Genomic DNA, 23,271 nt, shown 5'->3' on the forward strand with positions numbered 1-23,271 from the left:
CTAGTTTCCAGCATCTGCAGTCATTGTTTTTACCACCATAATTGGGTATCAGTCAATGTGCACACGCAGGCAAGTGGAGGGGAACTTGAATCTGTGCGGCCAATGCTCCCACATCTTGCTGAGCAACTCAGTGACAAGAAATCACATTCAAGGTATATGGCTGCTGCTCTGTCAGCACTGAGTGCATAGCAAGATCCCACAAACAGAACGCTTTTGATGGCATTCATTGGATGTTGAATGCTGACCAGGCATCTGGGGTTTCTCAGCAAAACTAAATAGATGCTGAAAATCCAAAATGATAAGAGAGAACATTGGAGAAACTCAGCAGGACTGGGAGCATGGACTCTGCTTTCTGTCCACAGATGCTGCCAGACCTGCTGAGTTTCTCAAAAGAGTGGGTGGCACGGTGGCACAGTGGTTAGCACTGCTGCCTCACAGTGCCAGAGACCCAGGTTCAATTCCCGCCCCAGGCGACTGATTGTGTGGAGTTTGCACATTCTCCCCGTGTCTGTGTGGGTTTCCTCTGGATGCTCTGGTTTCCTCCCGCAGTCCAAAGATGTGCAGGTCAGGTGAATTGGCCACGCTAAATTGCCTGTAGTGTTAGGTAAGGGGTAAATGTAGGGGTATGGGTGGGTTTCGCTTCGGCGGGTCGGTGTGGACTTGTTGGGCCGAAGGGCCTGATTCCACACTGTAAGTAATCTAATCTAATCTAAAGCTGCAGATGCTGTATATCAGAAATTGCAGGAAAAGCATTCTCAGGGGAAAGGTCATTCCTTTAACTCTTGATTTATTTCCACAGCCAGACCTGCTGAGCTTTTCCAGCAATTTCTGAGTTTCTTCAGCGCTTGCTGGGGCTTCCAAAATAGGTTTCAGGAAGTCTTCAGCGTTCACGGGGTGGGTGAAGGGGGCAAGGGTGGTCATCTTCAAAGCTTTTCACTGTGCCTCGGTACACGCGACAATCAAATCAGTTCAGCAGTCAGTTTCCTCAGAATGTACCACCCTCCCTGTGCCCTGGCAGGATCAGTAAGTAGAGAGTTGTACACTCAGGTCACAATTAAATAGGAATCAGGTTAGACTCTGGAGTTAAGAGGCGTTGAAATCTGATGGATCTTCCGAGAAAAGCAAATTTGTGTGAAGGAAAACACGAGTGCCTGAGGGGAGAAGAGGGAGGTCTGCTGACACGGGCGGAGCGAGGGGAAGGTCCCAGTGATCGCACACATGGAAATATTGCCCTGACGTGGCCACTGTTGCAATCGGTGACGGTCTGACGTTTTCAGCCAGGAAGCTCGGAAAGAAAGCTGGAAGGAGAGGGGAAGGGGGGCGGGGTAGAGAGGGGGTTTCCTGCATTGCAGTGCTCCGGTTTGAGCATGTTTTGCATAAGAAAGGTGTCACTGGAAGTATAAATAAGGCACCTCCAGCGCCGAGCTCCATACAGTTGGAGTCAGTGACACCAACACTGAGCTGTAAAACTGCAACTTTCCCGGTGCAAGATAACCGCTTTGTCGTTGTCGGACGTTTCGTTTCTCGTTGGTTCAAGGAGAGGAGGATATCAACAAGCCACAACAACAACAAAAAAAAGAAACTTCTTTCTGCTCATCGCTGAAACAGAGTAAAGGAGACATCGAAGCAAGATGCTGTGTCCTTGGAGCTTCCTGCAAAGACCCAGGTACAGGGGCAAATATGAGCCCGGGCCGAAATCAGCAGCGGACCTGAACAATAATGAAATCGACACCAGCAAAGAGAAAAGGTACAGTTTTAGATTCAACTTGATAACAGTCATGCAACCTGCTTAAGGAAACTGAAGTTCAATTTGTAAAGACAGTATCCCTCCGTAACAGCCACACATCTGCTCCTGACAAATTAATGTTCAAACGATCTGTTAATTTGTTATAGATGTGACTGCAGGATATATTTTTATGTTTTATGTTATAGTTTTTATACATTTAGCATGTTTTATAATCAGAAATAAACATTTAAACCGTTCTAATTATTTCAGCATCAGTTTCCCTCCTTTGTTTATTTTGATTTGGAGATGCCGGTGTTGAAAACGTGTTGCTGGAAAAGCGCAGCAGGTCAGGCAGCATCCAAGGAGCAGGAGAGTCGACGTTTCGGGCATCAGCCCTTCTTCATTCAGGACATTCCTGAAGGGTTCATGCCCGAAACGTCGATTCTCCTGCTCCTTGGATGCAGTTAAGAATCAACCGCGCTATTGTGGTGAAAACAACAAATGCTGGGGATCACAACGGGTCAGACCTGCTGCGCTTTTCCAGCAACACATTTTTCAGCTCTGATCTCCAGCATCTGCAGTCCTCACTTTCTCCCAGATGCCGGGGTTGGACTGGGGTGTACAAAGTTATAAATCACACAGCACTTACACTTGTGACCTCCGCAACCACCTGGTGAAGGAGCAACGCTCAGAAAGCTAGTGCTTCCAATTCAACCTGTTGGACTCTAACCTGGTGTTGTGCGATTTTTAACTTTGTTTAGTGTTGGCATTTGTGAGAATGCATTTTGTGAAAACAAATGCCGGGAGCGAATGGGGATGGACGCGCGTTAAAGGGTTTCACCGAACAGCTGTAATTTATTTTGTTTATCGAATTATTTGGTAAAATAGCGACTCAAAGCTTAGAAAACCACCTGGGTGGATCGAATGTAAACTAAAAAGCGATATTTTAACGAATCATTTCTCTCTGTTTCAAGCAATTCATTGTAAGTTAAACCGAACAGGCGTCGCTCAGATGAACTTAGAAGGCTCAGTTCTTCTTTATAAATATAAAAAATAACATTTTGATAGAAAGTAGTGTGGTCTGAGTTAACAGTGTCACCTGATTCTCTCTCCAGCCTTATGAATGGGCACATTCCGAACCTGAAGACTGACAGCGCATGTTCTGAGGTGAGTGGATTCCTCCGTCAAAGCAGGAATTTCGTTCGCCAATAGCGTCCAAATCGGGACTCACTTTAAATGTGACCTAATTCGTACGAAACCTCTTTTGATACTGACTAATTGGAACGATAAGTGAGAGCATCCGAACCCAAATCATTAGAAGCTAGTAGTTTCAGAGGAAATAGACCACATTTTCAGATGTGTTTCTGCACTGACTAGATTATTGTTACTTAGCCCTGACGCTTTTGGACGCGAGTTCATGAAACCGAAGGGATTTCCTACAAGTTTTCACAATACACATAATTGGTTCGCATCCCAGACTATAATAGACAAAAAAAAATTTAGGGATATTGGAAATCTGAAACAAAGAATTGCTGGGGAACCTCAACATGTCTGGTAGTGTCAGTGGAGACAAGAGTTCACATTTCGAGTCCAGTATGACTGCTTCAATTCTGCGGCGATTCTTATTTTAGACTTTTCCAATTTGGGAATCTCAACTCAGTATAATTTTCAAAGCAAACAGGAGGGGCGAGATCCGGAAACCCGGGAAGGAATTCGTAATTCAGTCCCCGTGTTAATGCAATGCGATTCCTTTAAAACTATCTGTTATCAGTACTGCAAGAACTGACGATGAGATAGGGACAAACTGTACGAGCGAATTTAGATATTTTTTATGTTACAAATTTATTTATTTAGAATAGTCTCGTGCTTTTATATAGAAAAGATATATATTTTAAATCAATTACTTTCTAATTATCGTAATATTAAATGTCCTGCTTCCTAAATCAAGTGTTGATGCTGTACTCTATTATTTACACCAACTGACTGTATTTTTGTCTGTTATTTGTCAATAGCCGCTTCCCATGAAAGGACCCATGCGTTGTCCTTATGCCCCGAAGTTTGTGAAACTGGCCAACATGGAGAATGGGAGCATCCTGCAGGATACCCTGCATCAGAAAGCAGTCAAGGTAGGAATTGTTCAAAACCTCCTTCACCCAGTGCTGGGTTAGACATTGTCAACACAGCCAGTGTCCTGCATCTGTTGTGATTGAAAAGTACAGTGGGGACACTACAGATAGAGTCAGCATGGAAGCAGACCCTTCAGTCCAACCCGTCCATGCCGACCAGATATCCCAACCTAATCTAGTCCCACCTGCCAGCACCCCACCCATTTCCTTCCAAACCCTTCCTATTCATATACCCATTCTTTTAAATGTTGTAATTGTACTAGTCTCCACCACTTCCTCTGGCAGCTCATTCCATATAAGTACCTGCTCATCTTCATCCATGGGATGGTCCATTGTCAATTGGAAGTAACATTATTTTTACATGCATTAAAGATCAATTCTACCCAAAAACAAATAACTGGTCCTAATCCCTGTTTGAGATGAGAAAGGTAGAACTAAATGACAATATTTGAAAAGATTTTGTTTGCATGAATCTGATGTGAACCCACCTCTTTCCCTCACTGTCTGCTTTAGAACATGCCATGCCAGTCTTCCACCTGCAGAGGCTCTGTAATGACTCCGAAAGCCATGACCAGACAAACCCGAGATAAGCCCATACCACCAGAGGAAATCCTGCCTCAGGCTATTGACTTCATCAAGCAATATTATGAATCCTTCAAAAGGTAAGTAGAGCATATTCTCAGTGCATGGAGTCACCTCTCTCCTGGATACTGGTAATTTCTCTCCTGATTTCCCCTGATCGATGGGGTCTTACAGGGCTGGGACCCCATGCCACTATGTACAGGTAGTAGGGTGGCACGGTGGCTCAGTGGTTAGCACTGCTGCCTCACAGCACCAGGGACCTGGGTTCAATTCCAGCCTCAGGTGACTGTCTGTGTGGAGTTTGCACATTCTTCCCGTGTGTGCATGGGTTTCCTCTGGGTGCTCCGGTTTCCTCCCACACTCCAAAGAAGTGCAGGTTTGGTGATTTGGCCACACTAAATTGCCCAGTGTTCAGAGATGTGTAGGTTAGGTGCATTAGTTAGGGGAAATGTAGAGTAATAGGGTAGGGGAATCGGTCTGGTAGATTACTCTTTGGAGGGTTTGTTGGGCCAAAGGGCCTGTGCCCATACTGTAGGGATTCTTAAAAGAAAAATAACAGGGCACTCAAACTCCATTCTGTGGAGCCTGCTCTGCTTCAGTTAGAATTTGACCAATCTACAAAGGAATTTTTCTTACCTACCTGGAGATTTTAAATTCACTTGACAAGAAAAGACCAAGTAATATGTTCCAGAAACTTGCTAAATGGATCAAAAGCACATTTTGTGGTTCCATGACATGTTACTATAAGTGTTGGGATTGGGATAAGTCTCTGGGTTAATCACACTGCTCTTCCTCTTCCCACTCCTAGCCCCAGAACCGAGGAACACCTGACCCGAATCGAGGAGGTTACCAAAAGCATCACGGAGACAGGCACATACGATCTGACCTATGAGGAGCTGGTGTTTGCATCCAAGCAAGCCTGGCGCAATGCCCCTCGGTGCATTGGCCGTATCCAATGGTCTAACCTCCATGTAGGTAGCCTTCCCTTTCTCACTGTTACTCCCAAAGCTTTTCATTCCTTTTCCCCTTCGGACTGGCGAATGAAACCCACCAACATCCAATATCTACGTCTGTGTCTCTGCAGGTGTTTGACGCTCGGAAATGCACCACTGCGAAGGAGATGTTTGAACACATGTGCACCCACATAAAGTATGCAACCAATGATGGAAACTTAAGGTAGGAGCCAGGAAACATTCTCATCACAATTTTTAAGAACACCTAATGTTGTCCTTAAGATGACACTGTTAATGCTGGGGATCTGACACACACATTATTAATCGCTGCCCTGTGGTACAGAACTTGAATAATATTAAAAAAAAGAGGCTTGTTGTCAAGAGCTTTCCATCTTGCAAACATCAGGACAGCAATGCAAGAATACCAAATCTCAGTAATAATCACAAGAAAAGAACCAGTTTGTATAGAGCCTTAAAGTACATCCCAAAATGCTGTACAGGCAATGCAGGACAATTAAAATGTGCTTATTGTGGTAAGATAGAAAAAAAAAGTTATGTTCTTTTTCATTCACTGGATAATTTTATTCTGTAGATCCACCATCACCATCTTCCCTCAAAGGACTGACGGAAAACATGACTTCAGAATATGGAACAGCCAGATGGTCCGTTATGCAGGGTACCAGTTGCCCGATGGCTCTATCATTGGAGATCCAGCTGGAGTTGCATTCACACAGGTAAGCTATGAAGCTCTTTGCAGTATCTGGCATTATGTCCAATGGATGAAGTTATCTTTCTGTCACTGCTGCAAATTGCTAAGAAGGCCACGCATTCCTCACAGTCGGTCAACCCTTGGAAATCTGTTCCTATTGATTTATGAATCCAATAGCAAGTGATGATCACTAGAGTTTCCAATCAATAGGAACTAATCTAATTTATAAGAAGTGGAGGGATGATGGGGGAGGTCAGACTAAGCATTTCTTTTCAAATGGAATGGGGGTGCAGACAGAAGTTAAAGCTGAAGATGTTCGAAATAAGGAAAGATTAGGACAGAGATTTGTATACAATGGACACTTTAGTTGTAAATTAATTTTGGGGAGTAGACAAATAAACAACATGGGGCAACAAGATCCTCTTGTAGTGAGAGTGCAAGAGATGATGTAAATGAACAGAAGGAATTCAGCTCTATCAAAAAAAATGTCAGGCTTCATTAGATCATTTATTTTTCCTAACATTCAAATATTGCTATGTTCTCATTAAAATTACCATTGGAATCCCTAGAACTAATTGAAAGAGGAGAATTAAATAAATACTTAAAATGAAGCAGGGTTCTAGCAAAAGTTCAAGAATGTTGGATGAATTGTCTGGTTCCTTCAAAATGGAGGTGCAGGCACAATGGGCCAAATGGCCTTCTTTGATGCTACAGCATTCTATGATTCATATATTCATTCTGCAAGTATTCATATTGACAGGATTTCCCCATTGAATGCTGTACAATCCCCTAGGCAACACTAAACAGTCTCTGCTTTTTTATTGTTCTCCATACCACTATTGCTTTATTTTCCATTTTCTTAGTAGGCCATTCAGCCCTCAACCCTGTCCTTCTGTTCAGTTAGTTTATGGCTGATCTATAACTCAACTCCACTTACCCATCTTTAATCTCTCTTGGTTGATACCCAAGTTTTTTTTCTCAGCCTTTACCATCCATTGTGGCTGTTTACCTACAATGAAAGAGTGATTTCTAATAGGCCAGATGTATAACGTAATTGTTATGTAGCTATGCTCAAGTGCTCTTTGAAGGCTACCGTAAGATCATGCTTAGTATTAAGAGTTGTATCTGTCTTATTTTCAGGTGTGCATTGACCTTGGGTGGACCCCCCGCTTTGGACGCTTTGATGTGCTTCCTTTAGTCATTCAGGCCAATGGTCAGGATCCAGAAATATTTGAATTTCCACCAGAGCTCATCCTTGAAGTAGAAATTGAGCATCCAAAGTAAGTTCAAACTTCCAATCATTTATCAATACCAGATTTATAATTCCAATCCATCTACCATGAAATAGATAGATCATAGACTGGTTTAATATTCTACAATGCATTGAGTCATGTAACTAATACTTCTGCTGTTACCTGCAGATTTGATTGGTTTAAGGAAATGGGTCTCAGGTGGTATACTCTGCCTGCTGTGGCCAACATGCTGCTCGAAGTTGGAGGTCTGGAGTTTCCTGGTTGCCCTTTCAATGGCTGGTATATGAGCTCTGAGATTGGTGTTCGAGACTTCTGTGATGTTCAGCGATACAACGTACTAGAGGTAAGGCCAGCTTTGATCCATCAGCTACACAAGAATATTTTCTGATTGTCAATCCCGCCAGATGTACTTTTCCTGGTTCTATTTCTGTAAACTGCTACATGGTTGTATTTGATAAAGAAGCTTGAAGTGGAACAGTTGAGAAATAACTCCTCATTATTGAGCTATTTCCCTTGTGCACCAACTATAGCCTGTCTAAAATCAAGATCTCTGTATTATAGGAAACAGTACCAGTTGTAAACACAGGCCTCTGACAGTCACTAGTACACCAGTCAGCAACTGAATACAGAGCTTCCTCCTACAGTTTCCAAAGAAAGGATTGAATTACACTACTAACTGGGAAATCTCCTGTTCACGGCTCAAAGTAAAGGATTTCAGCAAAGTTAAAATCAGTATGAAACAAGATGAGATTCATTAAAGGTCAGATTAAGTCTGGCTTAAGTTTTCAAAACTTCTTGAGAAAGAAAGTGTGAGAGAGAGTCACATCATTTTGAGACAGCAGGAAATACTCTATTTTGACTGCAGTAGAGTAAAAATGCAGAGAGAATGCAAATGGGGAGCTCAGCGGGAAAGAAGTCTTTAGAGATGCAGACAAAATGCCTTACAACTGAGTAAGAAGTTAGTGTTCACATGCAAAGTTGTCAGCAACAGTTAGCAAAGGCTCTTAAAATACATGAGTAAATATGGCATCTTTGCACATTGGTTAGCAATCATTGTAAAAAGTTAAAGTATTTGTGAGGTTCTTTTAACATTTGATCAAAATAATTCCTTTTTGTTGGAACACAGGATATTGGAAAGAAGATGGGATTAGAAACAAACAATCTGGCGTCTCTGTGGAAAGACCAAGCATTGGTGGAGATCAACGTTGCTGTGCTCCACAGCTTCCAGGTGAGAAGAGAATAAACATGATGAACTTCAAGACATTTTTATTTCCGAAACCAGCAGGTAGCCATTTCAGATACAAGCAAAATTATCACATTCAAAACACTCTATCCAGACTGGGTAAAAACAATGACTGCAGATGCTGGAAACCAGATTCTGGATTAGTGGTGCTGGAAGAGCACAGCAGTTCAGGCAGCATCCAAGTAGCTGCCTGAACTGCTGTGCTCTTCCAGCACCACTAATCCAGACTCTATCCAGACTGCAGTCCCATTAATGAAATGATAAAATAGCCTGTTAGAATATTAGAAGGTTTTTCACCAATTCGTATCAATGCTATTAATTTAATATAATTCATAAGCATTTCAACTTTTAATGGGATTTCTATTTTGCTGAGGCTGAACCAAAAGTAAAATTGACTTAAAGGTAGAAGTCAGATAATTTCTTTTGGATACATTGCACTATGTTCTCCTGACTGATGTTCCAGATTGAGAAACATTTGGCAACAGTATTCCCTGTTGGCTGTTCTGGTGGAAAATACCAGAGGAGCCCCATGGAAATGGGGATAACCAATTACACAGTGATTGACAGCACAGACACTGAGTGGAGGAGAAGGAATCCATGATTCCATGCAAAAGCATGAACTTTTCAAAAGAACAGTGCTAAATTCCTACTTTTTCCCTTACCCCAATATCACACAACCCAGAGTGTTTGACATTTGTCTTCAGAGGTGACACTTTATATCATGAAAGTATATGATGCAAATTCCGCCAAACCACTATTGACCAATTCACGTAGTAACTCTTCATTGTTCTGGGAATTAGTGTACAAAATAAGTCACATCATCTTAAGGATAGCTCCCAGGATTTGGTATCGGTACATCAACTTCACCTGTAGGTTTGTCAGGTGCCATCAGATTTTCCATTCATTCACTAGAATGCATTTTGAGCAAGGTGCAATTTTCTTCTTCCAGAAAAAGAATGTGACCATTATGGACCACCACACGGCCGCAGAGTCCTTCATGAAGCACATGGAGAATGAGTTCCGGCTCCGAGGAGGCTGCCCTGGGGACTGGGTCTGGCTTGTCCCACCCATCTCTGGAAGCATCACTCGAGTGTTCCATCAGGAGATTCTGAACTACATCCTCAGCCCCTTCTTTTATTATCAGGTAACTCCCTCCATGTGATACAAATCAAAGGTTAGGGCCCCAAGTGTCATTGAGTCATTGAGGTATACTGCACAGAAACAGGCTGTTCGGCCCAACCCATCCATACCAACCAGGCATCCTAAACTGAAGGGTAAATTGTGAAGTGTTGGTGAATGGTTTCGCAAAATACAGCCAATGAAACAGTGAATTTCCAGCATTCCTTATCCTGTGTCAGTGGTTCATCTGTGGTGCTAGTAGGAAAACTACCGTGTAGTTGATGTCTGCAGGGTTAAGGAGGAAAGCAATAAGCTGAGATTCTTACTCTCAATCATCACTCCTGACAGAAATGGTATGTCCGTGCACACTGGAGCCGGGATTGGAGCACTGTTGTGCGATAATTCAAGGTTTTCAATTGGATCATTAAAAATTAATTCAATCCACGCTCTGGTGGATGCTCATATTTAAGACTATACTTTTAAGACTAAGATTGTCTTACTTTTGGACGCAAAAGGGATTAAGGGCTACTGGGATGCGGTGGGAAAGCAGAGTTGAAATTAAAAATTAGCCACGATCCTACTGAAAGTTGGAGCAAACATGGGGGGGGGGTCGCTCTGATCTTTGTCCATATCTGTGAATTGTGGAGACACTGAAACGTTCCGATTTGAGACCGTATCACTTAATCTAATCACCAGTCAATGTCCTCCAATCACAGGTTGATGCATGGAAGACCCACATCTGGCATGATGAAAGCAAGAGACCAAAGAAAAATGAGATCAAATTCAAACATCTAGCAATGTAAGTTCATCCAAAATATTCAGTTTTCTTCAAATGATTTCTCCCCAGCTTTCCTTTGCCCAGTCTGTGTTTCAATCAAAGCTCCCTGCATAATATTTTGTCGAAATGTATTCATTCCTGAGACCTCAAACTTGCCTCTATCTGCCCTTCAACCTTCCACCTCTTTTACAAACTTCTAAAACCCAAAGATTGTGTAACACCTCTTTTTTTTTCATTTGGTGTTGTCTTTGCAAACCTCTTGAATACACTTGCAGCAAAATTGAAGCGATTTTCAGCACATTTAGAGGTATGAGCCACTTTGTAAGGATTAAATAATGTTGCTCTCCTTCCAGGGCGGCACTGTTCAGCTCTGTTCTGATGCGAAAGACCATGATGAAAAGGACAAAGGCTACAATCCTGTACGCAACAGAAACCGGAAAGTCCGAAACCTTTGCCAAAAAGCTGCGCACCTTGTTCAATGGCGCCTTCAACGTCAAGGTAAACAAAAGGAAAGAATGACAGAGTTGCATTTATGTAGCACCATTCACAACATCAGGGTTTCCCAATGCACTTTACAGCCAATGAGTTTAAGTGTAATCTCTGTGTTGTAACGTGCATAAATCATGAGGGGCATGAATAGGGTAAGTAGACAAAGTCTTTTCCCTGGGGTCGGGGAGTCCAGAACTAGAGGGCATAGATTTAGGTTGAGAGGGGAAAGATATAAAAGAGACTAAAGGGCAACTTTTTCACACAGAGGGTGGTACGTATATGGAATGAGCTGTCAGAGGATGTGGTGGAGGCTGGTACAATTGCAACATTTAAGAGGCATTTGGATGGGTATATGAATAGGAAGGGTTTGGGGGGGATATGGGCTGGGTGCTGGCAGATGGAACTAGATTGGGTTGGGATATCTGGCCGGCATGGAGGGGTTGGACTGAAGGGTCTGTTTCCATGTTGTACATCTCTATGTCTCTATAACCAATGTACACACATGGAAATGCCCTTCTGAAACTGAGACAGAATGGAGGGAATGTAACCCTCCGTGCACGATCTCTGACCTTTTAATGTAGGACAGAAAACTGAGGAAAATATTCCCTACCCTATTCACTTCAGTCCAATCACTGTTACATTTACAGAACTGCGAGAACTCTTTTACACATTCCATTGTAAGATTGTTTGAAGAACTGCCTTATTGTAAAGCCAAGATTAGAGTGGTGCTGGAAAAGCACAGCAGGTCAGGCAGCATCCGAGGAGCAGGAAAATCGATGTTTCGGGCAGGAGCCCTTCATCTGACCTGCTGTGCTTTTCCAGCACCACTCTGTTCTTGACTCGAATCTCCAGCATCTGCAGTCCTCCCTTTTGCCTCATTGTAAAGCCATCTATTCGTTCAATGTGATCCTAATGGTTGTTTGGTTGTGATGTTCTTTGTTATCAGGTTGTCTGCATGGATGACTATGATCTGAATGACCTGAGTCAGGAGTCATTGGTCTTGGTGGTGACAAGTACCTTTGGAAATGGAGATTCACCAGGAAATGGAGAGGTAAGCAGCATGTTTTTGGAAGAAGCAAATCTCTTAGCAATGCCTCGCACAATGGGAGCAGGTTTGGTTATGTTGAACTAAATTAATATATCCTATCCCAGGCTTTGAATAAATGATATGAGTTGTAATCAAAGTTTGCAGTGGGTTATGGGGACATCAGTAATTACTAACGCTAATGTCAGTCTGGATGCAGAACAATTGTAAAGACAGGAGCTAGGATCAGGACCATGGATTCAGGAGGTAAAACTTTAATGATTAAAATACTTCACTATCAGGAGAATTGAGCAGAAAGGGACTCTGAGTGGGCTGGACAGGTGAGAAATTATTTTGAGAATGGGCAATCATCTTTCTGAATAGGATAAAAAACTTTGGGAAGGAGGGGTCTGAAAAGACTAGAAAAGGCTGAAGTGTACACCAGGAAATATATCAAAAATAGGGTTCGATCAAATAGCAAGTGAATTGTAGTAAAGAAATTCAGGGGGAAATGTTATTTCTCTTTTTAAGATAGTCCTTTCTGAATGGTGCAAAGTCAAGTTCTTCCATTAAAAATGGGGTGCATTTTTTTGTTACAGGTGTTTAAGAAATCCTTGTTTACAAAGAAGCCATTGAAACCATATAAATTCTGGTAAGCGTGTATTTCACTTGGTGTCATACCCTCAATTTTGCAGTTGTACCTAATATTTGCATCAGCTGTGGTTGCTTAGGTGTTCTAGCCATTGTTAAATCAGGAGACTTCATAGCTAATCTAGGCTAACTCCTTGCAGGTCAAGTCTAGAAGTTAGAAATGTCCCAAAATCATAGACAACATTTGTCCTGTCAACTACCATCTGCTCACATACTATATCGCTGTTCTGTGCGAGGTTGCTGCATATAAATTGACTGCACAACAGCTAGGATTGCACATCTCAAAGGAATTTCTGGGTTAGTGAAAGACCTGCAGTTGCCCTGAGGCTGTGAAAGCTGCTAAATACATACACACAGCCACCAATTAAATATGCTGCCAACTAAGAAAAATTCCATTCGACCTTAGTCTTGTCTGTTTATATTAACAATTAACACTAACACATCAAATAAGCTGCAGTTTGAAACCTGTTAAAGTGTATTTTATCTGTTCCTAAATGTGCTGGAATTTGGGATAATGCATTGTTAGAAAGAGTTTGGGATGGGCAGCCCAACTACTGGATCCTTAGTGTAGCCCTGATCTGCCCCTCATTATGTGATGCTAATTATGAGGTGATTTCCTCACATGGCAAGTTACATTTGTTGCTTGTTAGAAGATAATAAAACATCAGGATGGATAATAAAACTAAAAGACCCACCAAGACTATCTTGGCTGCCACAGCATAGGCAGGTTAAGAGTAGCATAAAAATATATACAGTTAAATTGTTTCTCTGCTGGAAGCTCAAGTGATTTAGTTTGTGGCACATGCTAAAGGGTGTGGGGGTAGCTGTAACTTTTAAAATAGGCAGCTTTATATTTGAGAAAGGGTCTGGTTCATCTGAGCTAAAAGTTAATTTGGCTTCTAATGCATCTTCTCTGCAGCTATGCCATCTTTGGACTTGGCTCCCGCATGTACCCACAGTTCTGTGCATTCGCCCACACCCTCGATAAGAAGCTGGCACAGCTTGGGGCAACTCAGTTGGCCCTGACAGGAGAAGGCGATGAACTCGGTGGCCAGGAGGAATCCTTTGTCGACTGGGCTATCACCACTTTCAAGGTAGGCTGCATTTGGCTTGCCACAGGGATTACCTCTTTCCAATATGGCTTTCTACATCTGCAGCTGACATAGTGGTGCCCTTATGCCAAGTAGTGGAAGTCTCAAGTTTCCCTGTGTTGATGCAGAGAGAGTGGGAAGGGCTAACTGACACAGGCTACCTGAGAAAGGAGAGAATCTTTGAAAATTATTTTAATATATTTTAGGACACTTGCAGCCACTCTCACTGAATGCTCTGAGATGATAGCCCTTTTGCACCCTTGTTATGTACCCCTGTTCCTGTTAAAATCTCCTGTATACAGCTGATCATAAGGAGGAATAAGCCTATTCCTATAACTGAAACAAACCCCTTCAAGTTCAAGAATGGCCTGGGGTGACTGTCAATATGTTTCTTTATTATGTCCAATCTGTGTGATGTCAATGTCACTTGCAAAGGTTAGCATTTATAGTCCATTTGCAGTTGCCCTGAGAAGGTGATGGGTCACCCTGACTTGGCCACTTCAGAGAGCAGTTAAGCGTCAACTACATTGGAGCCACAAATAAGCCAGTCTCGGTGAGGTCAACAGCTCTCCTATCATAAAGGACATTAGAAGAACAGTTGGGGTTTTTAAGACAACCTGACATTTATACGGCTAATTTTACTGAAGTCTGGAAACTGAATACAAATTATCCAGCTTCCCTTGTGCTCCCATTCTCTGGATTTCAAATTCAGTCACATCGCCAAATATCCTGTTCACTTCCCCCATTCTGAGAAAGCATCTTATTCTGTATCACTGTAAACACCGATTGGAAAATGTGATTTAAAACACTTTGTGCTATACGGAAAAAAACTCCGATAACAGTCACATTCGTGGGGAAATCCTGTAGAACCCCCTGGTCAAAACTACTGCAATGTGTATGACATTTTTAAAAAATGGTTTTGTTCTTTGTGCTTTTTCGAAACAGACGGCCTGTAAAGCCTTCCATGTGCGCGGGAAGGTGGAGCTGGGTCAATTCAAATCAGCAACCAAGAGTGACGTGTGGGATCCCAGCCGCTACAGATTCGCAACAGAGACAAGGCCTCTGGACCTATGTGCAGGTAACCATTTACTTCCACACTTTGTACTGCAGTGGCCATCCAGCCAACCCCTCATTGCTTGGGGGGGGTTCATTTTAAACATACAAGTTACCATTCAACAGACAGACTGATAATAATAATTGATATTCTCATTATCTCAGCTCTCTCCAAAATGCAAGGAAAGAAAATTCTGCCGATGAAGTTCAAACAGAAGAAGGATCTGCAGAGCTCCAAGTCAAGGTCTGCTGGCCTTTTAAAAGTTCTTCTTTTTTTTTAAATTAACAGCTAAGTCTTTATTTGCAACTCTCTTCAAACTCTTTGCGATCACATGGTTAACGTGAATCTCTCTGGTTATAGCCGATCCACTATTCTGGTCGAACTATCCTGCACAGACACCAAGGAGCTCCAGTACCTGCCTGGGGAACACATTGGAGTTTTCCCTCAGAATCAAGAAGCTCTCGTCAGTGCATTGATCAAAAGGCTCAAAGAGACACCAAGTTCTCACCAGTGTATCCAAGTGGAGGTTAACAATGGCAATAGCATCAAGGGTAAGTAGCACTTTTGAAGTATCTGACTTCCCTTCCTAGTTCTTTTCAGTGGCTTAAACCGATAGAACGGAAAGACCCCACTTGAGATTGCTTTGGGGTAGCATGGTGGCTGAGTGGTTAGAACTGCTACCTCAGAGCGCCGGAGACCCAGATTCAAATCCACCCTCATGCGACTGTCTGTGTGGAGTGTGCACATTCTCCCCGTGTCTGCATGGGGTTCATCCTCGTGCTCCGGTTTCCTCCCACAGTCCAAAGATGTACAGGTTAGGTGGATTGGCCATGGGAAATTGCCCGTAGTGTCCAGGGATGTGTGGGTTAGTCAGGGGAAATGTAAAGTAATACGGTAGGGGAATGGGTCTGGGTGGGATACTCTTCAGAGGATAGGTGTGGACTTGTTGGGCCATAGGGCCTGTTTCCACGCTGTAGGGATTCTATGATTCTAAAAAAATCCATGCCTCTGCTGTTGGACAGAACTGGTGCAATCTTCACCTTTGGTCACAATGCAGGTTAAATCAGGACTCCTTTCAAACAAACTATTCAAATCTCCAATTCTCTCCATGAGACTGCTAAAGGTGCTGACACCCTCCAGTGTCCCATCCACGTGGTCACATGGAAGTTTCAATCTGTTGCCCGTTTGGTTTTTGAAATCCTCCCTGCAATCCCAAAAAGGAGTCAGCACAATTCAGGTCCGTCCCCGTCCTGGGTGTTAACTGACGGGATGTTCTCTGCTTTCCCACAGACTGGAAGGTGGACGAGAGATTACCGGCTTGCAGTCTCTCGCAGGCTTTCACCCACTTTCTGGACATCACCACCCCACCCGGCCCTCAGCTCCTGAAGAAGTTTGCCCAGTTAGCGACAGACGAGTCCGAGAAGAATCGACTGCTAGAACTGAGCCAGGTAAGCATGGGCCTATAGTTACCAACCTCATGGAGAGTGTCGATTTTAAATTCAGACCATAGATCCACCATGCTGTTTTACATCCTATCTTTTGAAGCACTATTATAATAGAAAGTACAACAGCATATTTGAGCACAGCAAGAGTTCACGCACAGCGGCAAGAAAAATTGCCCAGTGTGTGCCATATTCAGGTAAACCAGGTTGGTGCAGTAGGCTACACTCTGAAGAACATTAGTGAACCTGCTGGGGTTTTTGACACTCCCAGAGTACTTGTCCTAACTGGGGGCAATTCTAATATGATAAAGGGCTTATGCCTGTAACGTCGATTCTCCTGCTCCTCTGATGCTGCCTAACCTGCTGTGCTTTTCCAGCACCACACTCTCGACTCTGATCTCCAGCATCTGCAGCCCTCACTTTCTCCTAGTTATTCTAATATAACCCATCAAGAGCCTGACTGGAGTGGATGCAGTGTTGACGTTACAGACCAACTGATTTAATTTTCCACTGAAAGGGGCTTTTGGATAAAGTGGGGAGGAGTGAAGTTGAAAAGCAGCATTCCACATAATCCTCTTAGATGCCTACCCCAGCAAATTTGGTTAAAATTTACCGCAATTATTTCTGGCCCCAATTCACAAATTTGTTGAATTTGTTTTTATTTTATTCTTCAGAAGAAAAAACAAACACAAACAATAAAAAAACCTAAACAGAAAAGAAACAAATATCTTCCCTGAACAAGGTGGGGAGAAAGACAAAAACTCTTCTCCTCCTCCGTACCAATAGTAACACACTGACTGTAGCACCAGCCAGCACAGAGTCAGTGCCCTAAACTGAGGAGACTCTACATCTCCTGGTTATTTTTTCCTTTTTTCTACCACCACACTACTGCCTAACTGGGATAGAATTTGGGTTCACACTTTAGTACTGTGGAATTTTAAACCAGAACAATTAGAATTATATTTGGAAAGAGACAAAATGAGGAAGAAGGCAGGGATAGGTGGGTGAATGATCATACATTGATAAAGGAGGGTCTAATGAGCTCAAATGATGTGAAATTTCCTTGGCAAATGCCTGAGGTATAGACAGAGAGATGAAGAGAAACACACACACACAGACACGGGGAGTGAAAGACAGAGAGATTAATAGTAGGAGCGAGAGAGGGGGATAGAGAGAAACACAGTAGGAGGGAGAGAGACAGAGGGGGAGAGACAGACAGAGATAAAGTATGGGAGGGAGAGAGACAAATATATTATTAGATATATTTTTCAAGAGTCTAAACTTGGAGAAAGGAGCAATTAGAGATTCACTACGTGCAGGCAAATGTTGTGGATCAGCCAATGTTTAATATTGAATCCCGTTTTTTTGTCACTCTGCAGAATTCCCAGGAGTATGAGAAATGGAAATCTTTTAACAATCCCAACATCCTGGAAGTCCTGGAGGAATTTCAGTCCATCCAATGTCCTGCCTTGTTCCTCCTCACACAACTCATGCTGCTGAAGCCCAGATATTACTCCATCAGTTCATCCTTAGATATGAACCCAGGAGAAATCCATCTGACAGTCGCTGTGGTCAACTACAGGACTAGAGGTAATACAGTCAGATTGCAAATGGACAATCTATTTGCTTTAAAAGGGACAGGGCTAGCGGGCCAGCCAGGATGTTAGAATGTACCATTAAATAAGGAAGTATCTATTGATCAAACTTTAGGATCAAATTTCCAATAAGGAGTTCTTGGCAGGGTGGGGAACAAATTTGTTTCCATGGTATAGTACTTTATAGAGCTGTTTCCACCCCACTGAGGAATGTGGGTAAATAGCACGGCCATTCAGGCAATTCAACTCTGCATAGGATCAAAGTTAACTTAGTTTCAATAAGATCAAACCTATACATTGGTCATCAATGAAACATTAGTGTACATTCACATATGTTTGAAAGAGCTGTAATGCTGTATCGATGTTCTGACTGGGTTATTGTGCTAGACCTATTCTGAATGGGTTATGGATAATTTACTGAAATGTGAAAACTGGGAACTAATGGTTTTCTTTATATGTAGATGGTGAAGGCCCTATGCATCATGGCGTCTGCAGCACCTGGTTCAACACACTGGGAAAGGATGAACTGGTTCCATGTTACGTGCGCAGGTAGGTCACCTTGATCCCACCCTTTGAATTTATACCTTGCATGCTCTTCATCTGCTATAGCCATGTCTGTGCCTAAATGGCTCAAAATTAATATCGATGTCATGTCACAATTTCAGCACCGCGGGATTCCACCTGCCAAAGAACCAATCAAAGCCCTGCATTCTGGTTGGCCCAGGAACAGGAATTGCTCCATATCGAAGCTTCTGGCAACAGCGACAGTATGACTCTGAGAAACGAGGTATGTTCAATCTCCTAATGTCCTTGCCTCAGATTTCTACATCCTGGGCTGCACTAGGCAACACGTAGTTGGAGCCCAGTCCCTTTCACCAAATTCACAAAGAGCAAGCCTCAGGACAGCTAATTGCTGCCTCACCCATGAACAACTTCTGATCAGTAGATGATGATGTTTCTTAGTCCTATGATTAGATTCCCTACAGTATGGAAACAGGCCCTTCAACCCAACAAGTTCACACTGACCCTCCGAAGAGTAAGCAACCCAGACCCATTCCCCTACCCTATAGTTACCCCTGACACTACGGGAAATTTAGCATGGCCAATTCCGGAAACCGGAGCACCCGGAGGAAATCCACACAGACACTGGGAGAGTGTGCAAACTCCACACACAGTTGCCCGAGGCCGGAATCAAACCCGGGTCCCTGGTGCTGTGAGACAGCAGTGCTAACCACTGAGCCACTCTATCTAGCAAAGGAAGAATTGCATAATTATTTGAAGATAATAGCGATGAAAGAGAATGAGGAAAGAGAGAGAGGCAGCACTGGCATGGGATGTTCCAGTTCCCAGATTTCAGCTGACCATTTAATTAGCTATCTATTACTCCTTATATTTTGTTAGGACTTTCCTAAGCATTAAGGAACTAATACTCAAAGACCACACTGTACAATTTCAGGCTGAGCCATTCACATCTTTCCAGCAGTAACAATGACCATGGCTAACACTTGCCTCAGTGATTCATTGATGTTTAAACTACACTATGTCTCTTATTCACAAGTGTCTTTATTGGGTGGGTATTAGACGAAGCTACTCTTCCATGGAACTCACCATTGGTCTGTCTTGTGGCCTTTAGGAATTAAAGCTGGTCCCATGACTTTGGTGTTTGGCTGTCGGAACTCCGAGATGGATCATATCTACAAAGAAGAAACCCTTGCACTTAAAGATAAAGGCATCTTGAAGGGTGTTTACACAGCTTACTCCAGAGAGCCAGGCAAACAAAAGGTAAATTAAACCACTTTCCAGCCAGGAGTGCAAATATGTTTTCAAACTAGTTGTGGGCTCCCATCTGGTTCTGTGCCCTGTTACTGAGCTACACTGACTGGCTGCAATGGGACCCAATTAGTTATCCAGCTTGGCAAAGTTATATGGAGGTCAGAAATTATCATTGGTATTGCGTGTGGAGAAAAAAGTAATTTTTAATCGTAAAGTATTTTAACACCAGCATTGTAAAGAAAAGCAGGAGAATATTCCTATTTTTTTGTGAGTGACATTTATCAGTCAACCAGAAATAGTGCAAAGAGATTCATCGGTCATTCATCTCATAGCTGTGTGCGAAATTTTGCTGTGCACACGTTGGCGATCTCACTTGCCTACAAAACAACAATGACAGTACTTCAAAAGTCATTCGCTGGCTGCAATGGTATCTTTCAAATTCTCAACCCCAATGGGCTGTGGATGACCCATTGCCAAGTATATTTCAGACTGTGATCAATAGATTTTTCTGATCACGAAGTAAACCGAGGGCTAGGAAGAGGAAGTGGAGCTGAGGTAAAAGATCAATCACAGTCTCACTGAACGGTAGGGTAGACTTGAGAAACCGTATGGCCCACTCCTGCTTCTATTTCTGAAGTCCTGAAGTCGAGTGAGGTTATATGTAAACATAAGTTGATCAGCTATGATGGCTTTGTGGACTCAATGGGCTGAATAAGTCTAGATTAGAGTGGTCTGGAAAAGCACAGCAAGTCAGGCAGCATCAATGTTTCAGGCAGGGGCCCGTCATCAGGAATACTTGTCGGATGCTGCCTGACCTGCTGTTCTTTTCCAGCACCACTGTAACCTTGACTCTGATCTCCAGAATCTGCAGTCCTCACTTTCGCCTCAGTGGGCCAAATGGCCTACTCCTGATCCCACATCTTATGGTCTTGTAAGGTGTTAGCTTCACTGCACAGAACTGCCACATCAATGTATCCTTACATTCTGCTGTCTGCTTCCATTCCACCAGACATACGTACAAGATATTCTTCGGGAGCAACTGTCCTCTGAAGTCTACAACATACTGCATGAAGGGAACGGGCACATCTACATCTGTGGTGAAATCAAGATGGCACAGGATGTCACTGAAACTCTGAAAGGCATCATTGCTAAGCAGGGTGGCATGAGCATTGAGAATGCTGAGGAATTCCTCACAAAGCTGAAGGTAGGTAATCTCTCCTTAAGTCCATTCCTTGCTCATATTCGATACCATAACTTGCTGTGGATGTCCCAGAAGCTTTTGATTTTGGTCACCCTTCTGTCTGATAGGAAGAAAACTCACATTACTATCTGAAACTGCAAAGCCAGCAATTGCAAAATGCACAGAAAAGCTTACCTTTGTCCGATAAGGACACACATGCCTTCCCCTCTAGCTCATGCCCCAGTCACCAAGGTCCAGGAAGCTTAGGAACTGATGAGCAAGAAAGTTTTTGAGTACCAAGAAATAGAAGCCAGAAAACATGATGATAAGACAGTTGCATGGACTTCATTATGCATAGAACAAGATTACATGGGTGCACAGGAAGGAAGAACTGGCAGTGCAGATGGTTGTAAAGGGACTCTTACAGCATAGGGTGTGATGTAAGCTGCTGTTCTACACAATAATATTACACATAATTGTTCTACATTTTCTCTACATTAACCCCAATTTCTTCTTTACTTAACAGAACCAGAAGCGATATCACGAAGACATCTTTGGGGCAACATTTCAGAAATAATGGTGTACCCCCAATACGGAACCAAAAAGCACCAAAGAGACAATTGTGCCAACTGATATGAACAATGAAGGAAAATTTGCATTAACAAGGCTTGACTCTTGTCCTGTGCTTATTATGTATCTGCTGGCCAACGTATGGACCAAAATGAATCAAATTTTCATTATAACTTATAGCATTCAATTTCATATTCGCTTTTACAAACACAAGTGGAAATCTAAAGACTTTAAAAAAAAATGGACTTTTATGTTTTAGTGAAGTTTTGAGAGAGTTTTTCTTTTCCTTTTTTAAGTTTGCAGTTGTTAATTTCTGGATAATTCAGGAAATCTGTGTTCCAGCAGAAGATCAAAGACTTAATAGTGTCAGAAACTGATTTGGTCAGGGAAGCATATCATTGGAAAATGTCAATCCATGTCAGCCATTTCAGTGTCAATACTAATCAAGCCAGAAATAGAGAATTTCCTGGTCCTTGACACTTTGCAAAAATGGCTTTGCAATGACAGTACCCCCAAAAACATTTGGAACAAACTATTGTGACTTTGTTACAGAAACAGATACTGCTCTTCTTATTGATTTTCTGTTTTCTGTGCCTTAAATAATATCATAGCATTGCTGAACAGGAATTTTGGGCAGCGCTTATGAAAAGCTTACAATTTAAGACCAAAAATTCAAATTAAGCCAGTGGAAAAGGCAGGTGAGTCTGATTCTTGTTTACAACAGCCAGAATGTTGCAAGAATTGGCTGGTGAAGTCAAGTTTTACTATGCACTTTAATGTAAGAACACAGTGTAGTCGAGAGGGCAATATCCAGTATCGACTGACAGATTGAGACTGGCAAAGATTTAGAGTGAGAGTGGCAGCTGGCTGCTATCTATGTAACTAGCATTTGATAAATTATGAGGTTTAATAAAATTATATGAATTGTTACTGTTTTGATTTGTGTTTCTGTCAATACTTTGTCGAACCATTCTTACTCACTTGCATCTCCAAGCATTATGTCAGAAGATTTCAGGAACAGACTTTTTTTTAAGACAGAGGAAGGACAAGGGGAACCCCTCCTCATATTTGGGTCATAGTGAAACAAATTCAAACCGTCAAAAGTCAAGATAACCATTTTGGATTAGACACCCATCTATTGCAGGGCTGAAGGAGTGCTGCAGTGTTGGAGGTGCCATCTTTCAGAGCAGATTTTTTTTAAACCTCACAGGATGGGTGTAAAAGATCCCATAAAGGGGAACTGGATAATTTGCCTCAGTATCCTGGTCAACATGGTGTCTCAAACACAATCATCACAACTGACTATTTACTCAGTATCTCGCCATTGGGTTTTTTGGGGGATCTTGCTGTGTAAAATGGGCTGTCATAATTTGTACAGTGCAACAGTGACCACACTTTAAAAGTAGTGTGTTTTGGGAAACCTAGGTTTTATGTCTGCCACATCAGCAATCTGAGTAGATCTTTAGTTTGTGGTAGCATTCCACATTAAACTCAGCGAGTTGTTAACCACAAATCCAAACAGGGCCAGTGGAACCACAGGGCAGTGAGCAGCAGTAAGATTTCATGAGGGAGCAAACAAAAGTAGCAACTTTTTAAAAGGCAAAACCTGGAACCATCCAGTTTGCCGAAAGCTGTCCAACAAAACACAAAGCCCTCCAACAGGGCTTTCCCGGTCAGAACTCCCATCAGCTTCTTAAAAATATCAATTGACAGTTAAACTGATAATGGGAACTGACCACAGAGATGCAGCCTGGTGGCAGGTGGGGACAAGCTGAAATTCTTCTGCCACTGACCAAAGTTACGATTGGAGGAGCAGGTAGCACAGGAGAGGTGGAACTGTTCCTCTAATCACAGATTCCCTCAGCCCACACTTAAAGGGTCTAGAGCCTCCAATCACAGATTCTGTCTGGGAT

The 23,271-nt window shown here is 42.6% G+C and overlaps 1 protein-coding gene across 1 annotated transcript; it reads left to right on the top strand.

Annotated features, from left to right (window-relative positions):
- Nucleotides 1-1,413: 1,413 nt before the first annotated feature.
- Nucleotides 1,414-22,258, top strand: nos2b (nitric oxide synthase 2b, inducible). The gene is made up of 26 exons (XM_072589881.1): nt 1,414-1,747; nt 2,842-2,893; nt 3,739-3,852; nt 4,366-4,514; nt 5,243-5,405; nt 5,519-5,610; nt 5,980-6,121; nt 7,237-7,376; nt 7,518-7,692; nt 8,476-8,577; nt 9,542-9,736; nt 10,428-10,510; nt 10,843-10,987; nt 11,925-12,029; nt 12,602-12,654; nt 13,573-13,747; nt 14,690-14,822; nt 14,963-15,041; nt 15,159-15,349; nt 16,089-16,246; nt 17,620-17,830; nt 18,297-18,384; nt 18,501-18,622; nt 19,469-19,617; nt 20,618-20,812; nt 21,315-22,258. The coding sequence occupies exons 1-26, from the start codon at nt 1,632-1,634 to the stop codon at nt 21,363-21,365; spliced, it is 3,378 nt and encodes a 1,125-aa protein (XP_072445982.1). The 5' UTR covers nt 1,414-1,631; the 3' UTR covers nt 21,366-22,258.
- The last annotated feature ends 1,013 nt before the right edge of the window (nt 22,259-23,271 follow it).

This window comes from Chiloscyllium punctatum, chromosome 19 (genome assembly GCF_047496795.1).
Source record: "Chiloscyllium punctatum isolate Juve2018m chromosome 19, sChiPun1.3, whole genome shotgun sequence".
NCBI classification, from domain to species: domain Eukaryota; kingdom Metazoa; phylum Chordata; class Chondrichthyes; order Orectolobiformes; family Hemiscylliidae; genus Chiloscyllium; species Chiloscyllium punctatum.